General features: G+C 52.7%; 1 protein-coding gene across 1 annotated transcript in view; it reads left to right on the top strand.

Annotated features, from left to right (window-relative positions):
* Positions 1-2,552: 2,552 nt before the first annotated feature.
* HMCN2 (hemicentin 2) overlaps positions 2,553-16,925 on the top strand; it is a 147,466-nt gene continuing 133,093 nt past the window's right edge. The window contains 1 exon segment of the mRNA XM_023242853.2: positions 2,553-3,147. Coding sequence (XP_023098621.2) covers positions 2,886-3,147 — 262 coding nt within the window. The 5' untranslated portion in view covers positions 2,553-2,885.

Here is a 16,925-nt window from a genome sequence, read left to right on the forward strand (position 1 = left end):
GGCAGCATACCTGGACGGAGCGACAGGCACCTGCCCAAGGCTCTCTTCCATGGCCAGTGGGGAGACTTTGTCTCCTCGAGCAGAGACGGTCTTTCTCTTTCGAACGTCTTTCGAATCCTTCCTGTGCCTCCTAGGGGTTCTAGAATGGCGAGGATGCAAGAACCATAGGGGGTCCTCCCGTTAGCCCCCCTCCCTCTCAAATAATTCTACGGATGGGGAAACCAAGGGCCAGAGAGGGGGAGGGCCGCGGTCAAGTTCACAAAGCTATTTCAGGACTCAAATCCATGATCCCACAAGCCTTCGGGATCCGCCCAAGGCGACGCATCTCGTTTTCTCTGGGGTCAGCTCTGCTCTTCCGTCCTTGGGGAGTAGGTTTATGGCTTCTTGGTGCCTGCAAGTTCGACCCTCTGAACTTCTGCCGCTGTGACCTTTCTGAAATGCAAATTGGATTCGGTTGCTTCCCTCCCTGACACTCTTCAGTGGCTCCCCCGTGCCTTCAGAGGAATCCCACACTCTTCACAAACCGATTAAGGTCCTTCAGGATCTGGCCTTCGCCCCCTCCTCTGCCGTCACCTTTCGGTCACACTGGGCTAGCCGTGGGTGACTCGTGACTCCCTGTCTTTGCACATGCTGTTCCTTCTCCTCCAATGCCCTTCCCCTCTTGTTCTGAAAGGCTTCTCAGGCTCACTCTGCGGCCTCCTGTGACCCCTTAGGCTCAGCCACTCCTTCCTCTGAGCTCCCAGAGCTCTTGGTAATTCCTTTATTAGCACTTATGTCACTGACTTAGAATTATTTGTTTACTTGTCTCTTCTCCCCAGGGTAGGAAGCGTGTCTTCTGCATCTGTGTATCCCCCCTCCCCCACCAGTGCCTAGCAGAGTGCCTGACTCCCGGCTTAGGCTCAGCCAATGTCTAGGGAGTCAATGACTCGAGGAGTTGTTTGTCCCCAAACGTTCCCTGCACTGTGCCTGAGATGTCACCGTCAGTGAGCCCTGCCTGATCCTGGCTCCTGTTCGCCTTTGGGGCCTCTCTTCTCTCTCCAACAGCTGGGGCCTCTCTTCTCTCTCCAACAGCTGGCCCAGCCCTGCCCAGGCTCTGGGGCCAATCACGGCTTTAGCCCAGGGAGATTTAAAGAGCCCGCGTTCGGAAGTGCAGGTGACACAACCTTCCGTGAGAGGGCGGGGAGTTCGACTCTCACGGGGCACTTGGCTCCCACCACACCCCGGGAGACAGGGAGCCCCATGAAGATCGTTTCCCCTGGGCTCCAGCCCTTCTTATATAAGGGCCCGGCCCTGGTCTAGAAGTGAGTCCCCGAGGACACCCAGGGACGCCTCCCCTCTGCCGCCCACCGTTACCAATGCCCAGCTACCAGGCCTCTCTGATCCCCACTGACCCATTCATGGGGCAGACTTTCCTTGGGCACCTGTCGCGTGCCAGGCACTGGATCTCTGCTGCCACAGAGCTCACAGCCAGTGGGGGGGAAGGGACAGATCTACAGACATGGCCCTGGTGATAGTGTGGGCTGTGCTAGGACGAGGGGGGCAGACTGTGGGGTCACAGAGCAAGGGCACTGAGGCAGCCTCAGAGGTGGGCTATGAGCTGAGATTGAAGGGGACTTTCTCCTGGTTGAGGCTTTGAAGGGGCAGGGGCTGGAGAATGCCCCCCCCCCATCCCAACAACCAATCACAGACCCAGAGCCCTTAGCTCTGTCTAGGCGGCTGCCTGTCCCTGTAGGTTCTCTCTGAGGAGGGACCGGTGGGGACAAGCTGCTCTCTCTCACATGGCTCTCAAAACCAGGCAGAGGCTCACTGTCTCTTCCTTGTCTATTCAGGCAGCATGTGGTGAGTCCCACCCTGTGCCAGAGACTGGGCTGGGAACTGGGGGCTCACTGGGGGAACCAGACACAACCCTGCCCTCAAGGCGCTCAGAGCCAGTGGGGAGAGAGGTGTAGAAACAGGCCAGGAGATCACAGAGGGGCGACCCTCCTCCTCTGGAGGAAGTCTTACAACATTTAGGGGAGGCAGCAGAGCCCAGGGGCTCTGGAATCTTTCCAGATAGGGCTTCTATCCTTGTCTTCGGTATCTGAGAGCTGACTGACTTTGGCAGATCTGACTTTGCCTGTTTGCAGCGGACCGCGAACCTCAGTTTGCTCATCTGTAAAATGGGGTTGTGTTCGTGGTTTCCCTCCAGGGTTGTAGCGAGCGCTGGAGGGAGTAATAACTATGTAAAAACGCTTAGCACACAGTAGGGGCTCAACTCAGGGGGCTTGATCATAGCGGTAATAATTGCAACAGTTGGGAAGCGAGGACCTCTGCGGAAAGAAAAGGCCTTGCAGTCTCGGCGTGTGTTGGGGAGGGGGGGGGGGTGGTTTAGGGGGATGGGTGGGGACAGCAACAAAGCCAAGGCCCCCTGCGGCCAAGCCTCCGGGCCGGCGGTCGCGTCGCCCCTCCCTCTTCCACCCCCACAGCGGGGCGCGCCTTCGGCGGGAAGCGCAGGTGTCCGCGGCTTCCCCGCGCGTCCCCATCCCTCGTCGCCTTGGCGGCGGCCCCAGCTCCCTTCTGCCGTCCGCCCCGCGTCCTCCGCTAACCTCGGGTCTGGACTGGTGAACGGCGGGGCCGGGAAAATTTGAGTCACGGTGGGGGGGGAGCGGAGGAGGCGGGCCGTGACCCTGAACGGGGTGGGCTCTAGGACCCGCCTCGGGCTCCCAGCAGGGGGACCCGGCGTGAGCCCGCGTGCCGCACGCACCGGCCCCGACGGAGGGAGACGCCGCGCCGCAGCCTCAGCCGCGCGCGCCGCGGCCGCTGGGTGCCCCCGGGACGGTCGCGCTCGCGCAGCGACACTCGCGCCTCCACCGCCGCGGCCGCCGGCCGCCCCGGCTCCGCACGCGATGCCCCGGGCGCCGCTCCTGCGGCTGCTGCTGCTGCTGCTGCTGGCGGTCTCCGCGGTGGCGGCGGTGGCCGGCGAGCCCGGGCCGGCGCTGCCCCTCCCCACGGGGGACGCCACCCTGGCCGTCGTCTTCGATGTCACCGGCTCCATGTGGGACGACCTGATGCAGGTGCTCGACGGCGCCTCACGCATCCTGGAGAGCAGCCTGAGCCGCCGCAGCCAGGCCATCGCCAACTACGCGCTGGTGCCCTTCCACGACCCAGGTAGCGCCCCCGCGGACCCCCTTCGCGCCGCGGGCGCCCGGTCGTGGGCGCTCACCCATCCCCCCACCCCCTCCCGCCGGCCGTCGCGCCCTGGGCGCACCTGGAGGGCCGCACGCTGCTCCGCGGCCGGGCGGGGGCGCCCTCTCCGCACATGCGCGCTGGCGGACCCCGCGCCTGGGGCGGCCTCCCCTTGCCTGCCCCGGGGAACCTGCTGGCTCCCTGCCCCGCGCCTCCCGGGTTGCGGGGTTGCGGACCCAGGCCTAGTGACCGAGAGCCAGCCTCTTGGCTGTGGGTCTTATGCAGGTGACCTCACCTTCCTGAGCCTCGCTTGCCTTAGTAGCGAAACGGGGTGGGAACTGTCCCCAACCCTCGCTGAGCCGTTGATCACGACGCATTCGTGCCCAGGACCTGGCACGCGACGAGCCTTTGCGCGGTTTGCGTTTTGACTTCCTTGTTCCTTTCTTAGACTTTGCAAGGGCTTCGGAGGCCAAAAGGGCCCCCAGAGGCAGGCAAACAAACCCACCCCTGCCTCGGTTTGGCCCTCGGTTTTCCCTAGGAAAACGGCAGCTCCTCCGGGGGGCCTCCACCTGCCCGATTCTCACGCCCCCCCTGCGCGCCGCGCCGTGTCCCCTGCAGCCACCTAACTTTCAGCTCAGCGTTAGGGGCCCGGCCTTGAAAGGGTCCCTGGGAGACCCCACGGTGGGGAGGTCGGGGAAACCGCTGCGGTGTCTGTGCAGAGCTCTAAACTTCTGAGCAGCGGGACCGCTTTTTCGCCAACATTTTTTGGATGAGAAATTTCAGATTTACATCAGAATGGGGAGGGGGGAGGGCGGAGGGCATCGAACACCTATCTGCACCCCCCCCCCATGATCCTATGATTATTGTTTTAGAGTTTTATCAGGTCTCTCCAACGAGCCACCTTTCCATCCAGAACGATAGCTTTATAAAGCCAAAAAACACAATAAAAATGGCAGATTCCTTGCAAAATTGGACTACAGAGTGCCTTGGGCTGAGAAAATACGCAATGACCCAAGGCTATATGAGATGGGAAGCCTTTTGTTGTTGTTGTTGTTGAAGGATTTGCCTTTATTAATTACCCCAGCATCACGGATTTGCAAAATGGGCAACAGTGGGTGTGATCTAATCCCCACGCAGCCCTCAGGCTCTGCTTCCACGAGTTCTGGGTTCTGCGGAGCTCTGTTGCTCAAAACCCAGAGGCCAGGGGGTCTAGAAAAATATTTCTGGGAGCATTAAAAGGATAGCTCCCACCTCCAGGTGGCGGGCAGTTGTGAAGCCATGGGGTATGGGGTGTCCTGGGGTTTCAGCTCAGACCCAAGTCACCCTCTATCCAACCCCCCCCCCCCCTTTTCTGGATCATTCTCGGGCTTCCAGAAGCCATCGCCTGGAAAGAGCTGAGAGATCATCCAATCTACCCCTTTTTCTTAAAAGTGAGAAACTGAGTCTCAGGACACGGATGGGGCTTACCCAAAACCACCTGCTAGGATGATGTAATTTCGGATTCATGACCCACATTTGTCTCTAAAATGCTTGGTCGCATCGCAGGGCAGGATAGGAGCCTGCTGGAGCCAGGCATAGCGTCCCGGGGTCCAGGCTGGGGCTCCTGAGGGCTGTCCTCCCTGCCCCCCTGTAGCTGCAGGCTTCTGGAAGCTGCCAAATGATTACCACCCCCCAGCCTTTCCTCCCTTCCCTGGAAGCTGAGCAGCTGTGCGTGCGACTCTCCGACCTTCACTGAGTCCTCTATGAAACAAAAACCCCAATACCCCGCCCCGTTCCCCCAAACCACCCTCCCTACAGACACCCCCAGGTCTAGGCACCCCAGCGTTTACTGAGCCCCTTCCGTGTGCCCAGCCTTTGTGAGGCCCCCAGTGTGAAGGGAGCAGGCATCCTGCTGGGGATAGGCCAGGATGGGTCAGCAAGGAAGGGCCCCGACCAAAGGCTCTCTGCGGAAGCAGCTTTGGAGCAGGGCTTGGACACGCATGAGCGTTTATCTGCTTTTGACCATATGCCTGGCCCTTGCTGGGTGCTGGCCATGCAGCGGGGGTGGCGGTCTCCCTGAGTACGTGGAGGGGGGCTGCGTGGTGGCTGACATGTCCGGGCAGGTGTGTGTGGCAGCTGGGGGCGTAGGAGTGAAATGGGAAGGTGGGAAAGGCAAGACTGGTCCCGGCTCTGACTTGAGCACTGGGGGGTTCGGAGCACTTCGATTTCCTTGTATGGGCTGCGAGCGGCCACCGAGGGTTTCTGAGCAGGGATTAGACGGTGGTTTACGTTCAGCTGTCTTTTGAATCGGCCAGTGGAATTCTCTCTGGTGGAAGAGAAGCTTCAGAAACAGGGCTTTTAGCTGACTGTTCGGGCCCCCAAGGCCCCCATACATAGAGGGTCTTCTTAAAGGAGACCACCGCCCCCCCCCCCATCCTAAACCCAGAGGGCCAGTCTTTGTAGGGCGAATATCAGTGGTTCTGGACTACAAGTGTTTGGAGAGAAACCAGGACCTGTGCTTTGGAAATATTCTTCAAGTTTTTTCTTTTTTCTTTTTTTTAAGATTATTTATTTATTTTCAGAGAGTGGGGGGAGGAGCAGAGAGAGAGAGAGAGAGAGAGAATCCCAAACAGGCTCCACACCACCAGCACTGAGCCCGACTCAGGGCTCGAACCCACGAACCACAAGATCAGGACCTGAGCAGAAGTCAGACGCTTAACCGACGGAGCCACCCAGGCGCCCCCTTCTTAAAAAGTTTTTAAATGAAAGAAAGTGCTGTGTTCCCATCCTAGACACTTAGCGTTTTGGTAACGGTTTCATCTTGGCTGAAAATTTAGCTCGTTTTCAGGTTTTCGTTATTAGCATGTTGCCAAAAACACCCCCGTGTGCAAATAAGTCTCTCTGTCTCTGATCGGCTTTTTTTTGCAGGATTCGGTTTCTGGAAGCGGAATTCCTAGGCCGTTTTTAACACACCGAACGGGTGGGCAGCTCGTCGGATTGTTTTCCAAAATGTGTCAGGAGTTGAAACTTGCACCAGGAGGCTTTGAGGGGCCGGTTTCAGAGCAACTACCCCCCAACGCTGGGAATTAAGATTAAACCGGTTTTTTTTTCCTAATTCAAAAAGATGGAAAATACCTCCTTATTTTAATTTCTAGTGAGCTTCAGTACATTTTCAAGGGTTCACAAGATTTGTGTGTGTGTGTGTGTGTATGTGTGTGAGTATCTTCTTTGGCAAGTTGTTTGTGCCTTTACTTGTTTTTCTGTTGGGGTGTTGGTGGTTTCCTTATCAGTCACTGTGAGGACTTTCTATTGATAATATTAACTGTTTTTTTGTTAAGTGGTTAGTATATTTCCTGATTGCTTGCCTTTTAATATTTGTGATTCCTGGTGTTCTGAGTTTTAAACACGTTATGTCGCAAAATCGATTGACTTTTGCTCTTTGTAGTTTCTTTGCCTACGTGCTTAGAAAAAAACTTTCTTTTCTGTCCCAAAGTCAGTTAGGTACATGTTCTAGATTGCTTTTCATCGGTTTTCTCCTTATATTTCAATCTTTAACCTGGAATTTTTTAAAAAGTTGGTGTAAAAGTCATCTAACGTAATTCCTAGAATGGGATAATTGTTCAGGTACATTCTATCAAACAATCTTCTTCTCCCCCCCCGCCCCCCCCCCCCATTTATTTGGATCCTGTCCTTACCTCACATGACTTTATCTCTTAAGAATTTATCTGGGGGCGCCTGGGTGGCTCAGTCAGTTAAGCATCGGATTTCAGCTCGGGTCACGATCTCACGGTTTGTGAGTTCGAACCCCCGCATCAGGCTCTCCGCTGTCAGCCTGGAGCCCGCTTCAGGTCCTCTAGCCCTCCCCCGCCTCTCAAAAATAAATAAACATTTTGTTAAAAAAAAAAAAGCGGGGCGCCTGGGTGGCTCAGTGGGTTGAGGGTCCGGCTTCCTCTGAGGTCATGATCTCACGGTTCATGGGTTCGAGCCCCACATCAGGCTCTGTGCTGACGGGTCAGAGTCTGGAGCCTGCTTCGGGTTCTGTGTCTCCTTCTCTCTCTGCCCCCCCCCACCCCCCATGCTCTGTCTGTCTCTCTCCCTCTCTCAAAAGTAAATAAACACTAAAAAGAAAAACCCATTTTTTCCCCCTGCTTTACTGAGATCCAAGGGACGCATAGTGTTGGGTTAGCATCAGGCAGTGCGACCTGTTGATTTGATGCGTGTGTATATTGCAAAACAATTACCACCATAGCGATAGCTAACACCTCCGGTCAGGTCCATAATTGCCATTTCTTTTTTGTGGTGAGAACATTTAATATCTGCTCTTTGGCCACGTTCAAGTAGATGATACAGTATTAGCGATAATCACCATGTTGTACGTTAGAACTCCAGAACTCATTTACCTTCTTCTTCTTCTTTTTTTTTTTAATGCTTATTTATTTATTTTTCAGAGGGGGGAGAAAGAGAGAGTGAGCGGGCGTGAGCAGGGGAGGGGCAGAGAAGGAGAGAGAGAGAGTCTGAAGCAGGCTCCGCGCTGACAGCCGCGAGCCTGATGTGGGGCTAGAACTCACAAACCACAAGATCATGACCTGAGCTGAAGTCAGACGCTTAACCGACTGAGACACCCAGGTGCCCCTCTACTCTCTGTTGTGGAGTTTGGCTTTTTCAGATCCCACATGTCAGGGAGATCATACAGCATTTATCTTTCCTGGTCTGACTTATTTCACTTAGCATAATGCCCTCAAGGCCCATCCATGCTATGGCAAAGGGCAGAATTTCCTTTCTCATGGCCGGATAATATTCCATTATGTATAATCGTCTTTATCCATTCATCCGTAGATAGTTAAAAAAAATTTCAGGGGCACCTGGCTGGGCTCAGTCCATGGAGCATGTGATTCTTGATCTTGGGGTTGAGAGTTTGAGCCCTACAGTGGGTGTAGAGATAATTTAAAAAAGTAAAAAAATCTAAATTTTTTAAGTTAAACTTAATTTTAATATAGTTTCGTTTTATTTTATTATTAAAAAAATTTTTTTTTCAACATTTATTTATTTTTGGGACAGAGAGAGACAGAGCATGAGCGGGGGAGGGGCAGAGAGAGAGGGAGACGCAGAATCGGAAACAGGCTCCAGGCTCTGAGCCATCAGCCCAGAGCCTGACGCGGGGCTCGAACTCCCGGACCGCGAGATCATGACCTGGCTGAAGTCGGACGCTTAACCGACTGCGCCACCCAGGCGCCCCTTATTTTATTATTTTTAGCACAGTTTTATTTCAGATTTACAGAGTTCTTACGAAGATAGTACAGAAGTTCCCGTATGCCCAACTCCTTGTTCCTATTATAATATCTTACGTTACTGTGGTACATTTATCACAATCAACCAACCAAGATTGATGTGTTATTATTTTAATTTTTTAAAAAATATTTATATTTTTGAGAGAGAGTCAGAGCATGATTGGGGGAGGGGCAGAGAGAGAGGGGGAGACACAGAATCCGAAACAGGCTCCGGGCTCTGAGCTGTCAGCACAGAGCCCGACACGGGGCTCGAACTCACGGACCGCGAGATCGTGACCTGGCTGAAGTCGGACGCTTAACCGACTGCGCCACCCAGGCGCCCCTTATTTTATTATTTTTAGCACAGTTTTATTTCAGATTTACAGAGTTCTTACGAAGATAGTACAGAAGTTCCCGTATGCCCAACTCCTTGTTCCTATTATAATATCTTACGTTACTGTGGTACATTTATCACAATCAACCAACCAAGATTGATGTGTTATTATTTTAATTTTTTAAAAAATATTTATATTTTTGAGAGAGAGTCAGAGCATGATTGGGGGAGGGGCAGAGAGAGAGGGGGAGACACAGAATCCGAAACAGGCTCCGGGCTCTGAGCTGTCAGCACAGAGCCCGACACGGGGCTCGAACTCACGGACCGCGAGATCGTGACCTGGCTGAAGTCAGACGCTTAACCGACTGCGCCACCCAGGCGCCCCTTATTTTATTATTTTTAGCACAGTTTTATTTCAGATTTACAGAGTTCTTACGAAGATAGTACAGAAGTTCCCGTATGCCCAACTCCTTGTTCCTATTATAATATCTTACGTTACTGTGGTACATTTATCACAATCAACCAACCAAGATTGATGTATTATTATTTTAATTTTTTAAAAAATATTTATTTTTGAGAGAGAGAGAGAGAGAGAGACAGAGCATGATTGGGGGAGGGGCAGAGAGAGAGGGGGAGACACAGAATCCGAAACAGGCTCCGGGCTCTGAGCTGTCAGCACAGAGCCCGACACGGGGCTCGAACTCACAAACCGAGCCACCCAGGCGCCCCGACTGATGTGTTGTTATTAACCAAATATTCACATTTCCTCAGTTTTCCCTTCATGTCCTTTTTCTGAATCCCATCCAGGATCCCACATTATATATTCAGTTGCCATGTCCCCTTAGGCTCCTTTGGCTGTGAGAGTCTCTCAGGCTTTGTTTTTGATGACCTTGACGGTCTTGATGAGGATCACTCGGACGTTTTGTCCCTCGGTCGCGATTTGTTTGGTGTTTTTCTCCGGTTAGAGCGGGTGGTGGGAGGGAGAGCACACGTGCAATGCCATTCTCGTCGCGTCCGGCCACGGGTGCACGCTGTCGATACGACGTATCGCTGTTGATGTTGACCTCGGTCACACGGCTGAGGCGTCCGTGGTCTCTGCTGCGAAGTGACTCCTTTCTCCCTTTCCGTACTGCCCTCTTTGGAAGAAAAGTCCCTAGGTGCAACCCACACTGAAGAAATGGGACATTGTGCGCCACCTTATTAGGGGTGGAGAATCTGCATAAATTATTTGGAATTCTGGATCGGAGCCTTGTCCCTTCTTCCCCATTTATTCGCTCAGCCAATCCTTTACATAGCTTGCATTTCTTATATATTTATTTCGGACACCGGGTTGTAATCCAGTGGTGCTTTATTTTTGTAGCTCTGTTTTTCTTTTCTTTTTTTTTTTTAATTTTTTTCAACGTTTTTTATTTATTTTTGGGACAGAGAGAGACAGAGCATGAACGGGGGAGGGGCAGAGAGAGAGGGAGACACAGAATCGGAAACAGGCTCCGAGCCATCAGCCCAGAGCCCGACGCGGGGCTCGAACTCACGGACCGCGAGATCGTGACCTGGCTGAAGTCGGATGCTTAACCGACTGCACCACCCAGGCGCCCCTGTAGCTCTGTTTTTCCAGCTTTGGTCATTGGAAGCTCTTTTGTTGGCTCTTGGGTGTGTGTGCAAGTGTGTGTGTGTGTGTGTGTGTGTGTGTGTGTGTGTGAGCACTATTCTTACTTTCTGGCGCGACAGACGTTCAAGACCCGTCTTCTGTATTTCCTGCCCCAATCCTGGATGTAACAATGTATCCAAGAGTCCCTGGCTCCTTTTATTGAAAAATGGTGTCAGAAAATAGGATCTGGGTGCTAGGGGTGCTGGGGTGTCACTGTTTCTAGATCATTAGCTGACAGAGCAAAGAAATGGGCGCTGTATAGTAACCTGCGTGTATACCTGTAGCTGTGAGTATTTACCTGTGTCTACACTGAGCCGTGCGTGACTTCGTACCGATGCCTCCAAGTCTGATTTTGTTACCACGTGGATCATTCCAGCCTTCTCCCCTTGCCGATCTATGAGCCCCGACCCCCACAGGGACAAACCTGGCTCCCAGCCCCCCCCCCCCCCCCCCCCCCCCCCCCCCCCCCCGCAGCCACCTTGCGTTTATTTAACTGTTATGGAACTATTTATGGAACTGTTCAGTTCCACTGTAGGTAGAAGTGGTGGGAGCGTTGTTACTTTGCACCCCATGGGAGACAACCCTGTTAACCAGAGGACAGTTCTCTGGCCGTTAGTCTTACAGACTTATTTCCAGAGCGATTTAGGTCAGTCCCTGATTTGTAATCTTTTTATTCATCTGCTTCCTTTTCAAAATACTCTTGAACATTTATTCTGTTACATTTTTTTTTTTTTTTTAGTGTTGATTTATTTTTGAGAGAGAGAGAGAGAGACAGAGCATGAGCAGGGGAGGGGCAGAGAGACAGGGAGACACAGAATCCGAAGCAGGCTCCGGGCTCCGAGCTGTCAGCACAGAGCCTGACGTGGGGCTCGAACTCAGGAACCGTGAGATCATGATCTAGGCTGAAGTCGGTCGCTTAACCAACCAAGCCACCCGGGTGCCCCGAACATTTATTCTTTCAGATGGCAGAACAGAAGAACCGAGTCCACTTCCAAAGGAAAAAAAAAAAATTCCTGTTGTGATTTTGCTTGGAATTGTGTGAAATCTTGATTTGGGGGAAATTGTCATTAAATTAAAATCGTCATTAAAAAGTTCGGTTGTTTCCATCTAGGATGCATGCCTCTTCCTTTGTTCACATATTTATTTCCTTTCGTAAGGAGTTATAGTTTTTTTTTTCTCCCTTATACGTTCCACCCATTTCTTTTAAAGATCATTTCTAAGTATTTTGTTTTTTGTTACTATTTTGACTAGGAATTTTTTTTCCATTACATTTTTTGCAAATGAGTATTGCTGGTATGTTGGAAAGCAATTCATTTTCATATATTTATTCTGTTTCCAACGTTCCTGCTGAAGTTGTTTTATTATTTTTTTTAACTAGTTCTAATTTTTTGGGTAATGGCTCAAGTTTCCATTGCCTATCGAAATTAGAATATTGTCTTGCTTTTCCAATCATGACCTGGGCCGAAGTCGGACGCTTAACGGACTGAGCCACCCAGGCGCCCCCAGAACTTTCAGAACAATGCTCAATACACAAACAACGGCCGTGGTCATTCTCGCCTTGCCTCTGATTGTGCACTGCGATGTGACGTTGGCTCTCGGTTTGAGGTTTTCCTCATCAGGAGAACGAGGATGATGCTTTCATTCCTAATTTACTAAGGGTAAAAAAAAAAAACACCCCAAAACACAAAACCCCGAACAGGGATGGGCGCTGAATTTTAGCCAGTGACTTTCTGGCTGTTTGAGGTATTTGTAAGCTCTTTTTCCTGTTGACCTATTGATATGGTTCCTTCGTCTCTAACTACTTCCACGTTCCTTCCAGAAGCCCTGCTCAGTTGTGGATTATTCTTTCGTATACAGCTGGATTCCATTTGCCAGTGTCTCACTGGGGAGTTTTGCATTCTGTTTCAGCTCAGATCAGTAAGTGACATTCTTTCTTTGTGCCCTCTGTCAAGTGTTGGCATCAGGGCTTAGCTCTTTTGTTTATTTAAAAGCAATTTTAATGTTTATTTTTGAGAGAGAGAGAGAGAGGAAGACAGAGACAGAGCGTGAGCAGGGGAGGGGCAGAGAGAGAGGGAGATAACAGACTCCGAAGCAGGCTCCGGGCTCCGAGATGTCCGCACAGAGCCCGAGGCGGGGCTCGAACTCATGAACCGCGAGATCACGACCCGAGCTGAAGTCGAATTCTTAACCGAGTGAGCCACCCGGGTGCCCCTTGTCTTTTTTTTTTTTTTTTTAAAGTAAGCTCTACACATGGCCCAGGGCTCAAACTCACAACCCCAAGTTCAAGAGTTGCATACTCCATGGACTGAACCACCCAGGTGCCTCTATTTATTTATTTATTTATTGTAAAAATTTTTTATTAATGTTTTTATTTATTTTTGAGACAGAGAGAGCATGAGCAGGGGAGGGGCAGAGTGAGAGGGAGACACAGAATCTGAAGCAGGCTCCGGGCTCCGAGCTGTCCGCACAGAGCCCGACGCGGGGCTCGAACTCACAGACTGTGAGGTCATGACCTGAGCTGAAGTCGGACGCCCAACCGACTGAGCCACCCGGGCGCCCCTCTATTTATTTATTTTTAAGATTAATTTTTTTAAGTCAGCTCCACGGGCCCAGTGTGGAGCCTAACACAGGGCTTGAACTCACGACCCTGAAATCAAGACCTGAGCGGATGGGGCACCTGGGTGCCTCGGTTAAGCGTCCGACTCTTGATTTCAGCTCAGGTCACAATCTCACAGTTTGTGAGTGTGAGCCCTGCATCGGGCTCTGCACTGACCGCGGAGCCTGCTTGGGATTCTTCCTCTCTCTCTGCCCCTCCCCTGCCTCTGCCCTCTCTGTCTCTCGAAATAAATAAAAACTTAAAAAAAAAAACAAACAAACCTGAGTTGAGATCACGAGTCAGATGCTCAAACGATTCCAAACTGTACAACCTGTATGAAGCTCTCCTCTCAATGGATTTCTTATTTCTATGTGGAATCTCGTATCTTGCAGTGTCTTGTAAAGAAATATTAAATTCCACCCTTTTCTTTTTTTTTTTAATTTTTAAATTTTATTTTTGAGAGACAGACAGACAGAGCATGAACAGGGGAAGGGCAGAGAGAGAGGGAGACACAGAATCTGAAGCAGGCTCCGGGCTCTGAACTGTCAGCACAGAGCCCGATGTGGGACTGGAACTCAACCAACTGCGAGATCATGACCTGAGCTGATTAACCGATTAACCGACTGAGCCATCCAGGCGCCCCAGGGCTTAGCTCTTTTAGTTAATAACTATAATTATTAAGTTTTCTCCCCAAATTGCAAATTAAAAAAAAATTTATTCATTTATTTTTTGTGGCCACCTCTACATCCAACGGGGGACTTGAACTTAACAACCCCGAGATCTAGAGTCACATGCTCTGCTAACTGAGCCCGACAGGCCCCGAATTGTAAAATTAATACACGCTTGTAAAATATTCTCATAATACTGCTCTCAGGGGATACAAAGACTTTGAATAACTTTGCATCCCTCCAGACCACGTGTGCGTGTAACTCACTCCTACACATAGATGCGCTTGATTTTTTTATGACACAAAAAACGGGATCATACGACGCATAGTGTTCTGCACGTTGCTTTTCTCCCCCACGCAACACCCCGGCGATCTCTTTCCATGTCAGGAAATATAAATCCACCTCATTGTGTTTAACGACTCCAAGAGATGCGACAGAAGGGATCTTCATTTATCTGGGTCCTATCTTGTTTTTTCCAGCCGCGCCCAGATTGTGGGAAATAGACGGCTTCCAGCTCCTTTCCCACGAACACTCACGCGTTTGCAAACATATCCGAACGATAGATCACGCCGTTGCTCTGTGAAGGCACGTGAGCGTTTTCAGTTTTGGTAACGACGGCGAGATTGTCCTCCAGAAATGTACTGCCCCACCCTCCTGGCACTGTAGGAGACTGGGTTTTTGCCACACACCTTGCCGGCATCGGGGGACATCATTCTTCCCTGGTTTGCTAATTTGCCGGGTGTGAAATGGCCTCCTGTCTTAACTTGCATATGTTGGATCGTTGGTGGGTTCCAGCAGCTTCTCTGGGTCACCGGGCGCACCGTCAGCTTTCCTCAGGGAGGAGGGGTGTCAGCCTCCTGTCACCTCGGAGTGCCATTGCTGTTAACCAGCCTCTCCTGAAATAGATCTGATTGGTTCTTGCGCTGAGGGGACGGTCCACCACCCCTGGCCGCCCTCCCCCCGCCCCGCCGTGCGTGCGTGCTTCTCACCTTGGAGGCCGGGGGCTCTGAGCTGCCTGCGAGCTGTGAGCTGGGTTAGGCGCGTCCCCAAGGAGAAGTGGCAAGATAAGGACCCGGTGGGTCTGAGGGCAGGAGGCTGGTCCCCAGGGATCCCTGACAGACCCCCCCATTCACTCGCTCAATAGGCAGTTCTCGAAGGATGACCACGGGCCAGGCGGGGCTCCAGCTGGCCGTGGCCCACAGCAAAGGGCCACGTTCGTTAACCACAGTGTGGTCCCTGATACAGAGAGGCCTTAGCTGCTCTGAGAGGTGGGGATACATGGATGATGTTTGAGCCGAGATAGAGAGGTGCTGGGTGGGTCGGGGGGAGCCCGTCCGGGCTGGGAAGGACCACTGCAGGCTGAGGGGACAGCGGATATGATGGCTCTGAGGCGGCCAGGAATGTGGATGTGAACGTCTCCTTAAAGACGGCAGGGATTGGCTGATGCGGACACTCGGGGCAGAGCCCGACTCCATCGGGTGTTGGGGGCGAGGGGCCCTCCGTGCGGATCTGGACTCCTGGACACCAAGGAGGAGGTGGAGGAAGGTTCTGGGGCCATACTGGCTCTTTGGACAGTGCCACTTGCCCAGCCGTTTCCTCCCCCCACCGTGTCTGTCCTTTGCGGGCGTTTTCAAGGGAGTCGCGTTCACCCAGCCCTGGGCTCAGGAATTGTGGGGAACCTAGCAGGCTAGACTTCACTTTCCCCAGCCCCTGCCTGGTAGAAATGGGAAATCGGTGTCCCCGAGAGGGGATGAAATTGTGCCTGCGATGGTGGCAGACTGTGGGACCCTACCCCGGGGTCACTGCAGCTGGAGGAGGGGGTGGGCGTGAATCCAGAATTGGCCCCAGGACTCCCGCCCTGCTTTTAAGGGGGAGGGGGGAGGGGCAGGCCCCAGGAAGAGTCCTTGACATGAGGTCGTTTGGAGGCCGGACCGGCAGTGCCTGGCTGGAGCCCGGACCGACGTCACTGGGGCACAGGATTCTGGGTAAAGGGCTGGAGCATCACCTGGGTGTGATCCTGTGCGTGATCCTCTCGTGTCCCAGGGGCTCCACACCCTCCTCTGGTCAGGGTGGAAAAAAATCCGCCTGAGGAGAGATGGTTCCAGGCCAGGCTTCTGGGGCTCAGATGCTCAAGGGCGGCACGAGTGGAGCCAAGGTCACGGGTTTAATGATTTTTGCAGCCGGGCGGTCGTTGAGACCTTGAATGTGGGGCTGGATGGACCCACTTTGAATCCCACCTCTACTGCTTGGGTGGTGGGGGGGTCACCTCACCTCCCAGGGCCTCAAATTCTCATCTGTGAAATGGGGATAATAAACAGTTGACTTCTCAGGGCAGAGAACGGCACCTGGTGCTTCGTACATATTATCGTCACCCTTGTTTTTGGAGGCAGCCCAGCCGGTGGCAGAGGGGGCTTTGGGGGCGAACAGGTGGGTCTGGACGTTGTGCCTGCCCCCAGATTCATGTCCTTCCTAGAACCTCGGGATGCGACCTTATTTGGACAGAGGATCATTGCAGGTGCGATGAGTCAGGATGGGGTCATACTGCGGTAGAGTGGGCTCTTATCCAACACGATCGACGCCCTCATAAGAAGGAGAGACGCAGGGACAGCACAGGGAGAAAGCCCTGTGACAACGGGGGCAGGGCCCGAGCGCTTTCCCAGCCAAGGAACGCCGAGGGTTGCTGGTGTTGCCTTCAGAGAGAGCACGGCCCTGCCGACACCCGGACGGTGGACTGCCGGCCTCAAGAACTGCAAGAAGGGAAATAGTTCTGTTGTTAAAAGCTACTGAGCTTGTGGTGTTCTCTTACGGTGGCCCCAGGACACTAGCACAGACGTTAACTATCGCTTACCAGCTGTTTGACCTTCACTGAGGGCGTTGTCTCCTCTCTAAGTCTTGGTATCCTCCGTGGTTACAGGGAGACATTCATTACGAGAACTGAGCTGAAATTAGCAATATCATGCTAGCCAGGCCAGCGTGCTAAGAGGTGGGTGATGAGAGCCTTTTGTCCAGAGCCAGCCCTGCCTGGACAGGGTGAAGGAAGGAGATGGGGAGGCTCGCGAGACCCCTTTCAGTGGGTAAACTCGTATGGGGACGTGTCAGGTGGCTTGCCCTCTCCTGCCCTGTCCTGGCACCTCAGTCTGTCCCGCTGGAAGATGGGTCTTGAAATGGTCATCCTGCTGAGAGCACCCGGTCCTGGTGGGGTTTCAGGATGGTTTCAGTGATGAGGTGCAGCCGGTCGTCCCAGGAATGACAGATGAAAGCTAGAGGC

Source organism: Felis catus, chromosome D4 (assembly GCF_018350175.1).
Source record: "Felis catus isolate Fca126 chromosome D4, F.catus_Fca126_mat1.0, whole genome shotgun sequence".
Taxonomy (NCBI): Eukaryota; Metazoa; Chordata; class Mammalia; order Carnivora; family Felidae; genus Felis; species Felis catus.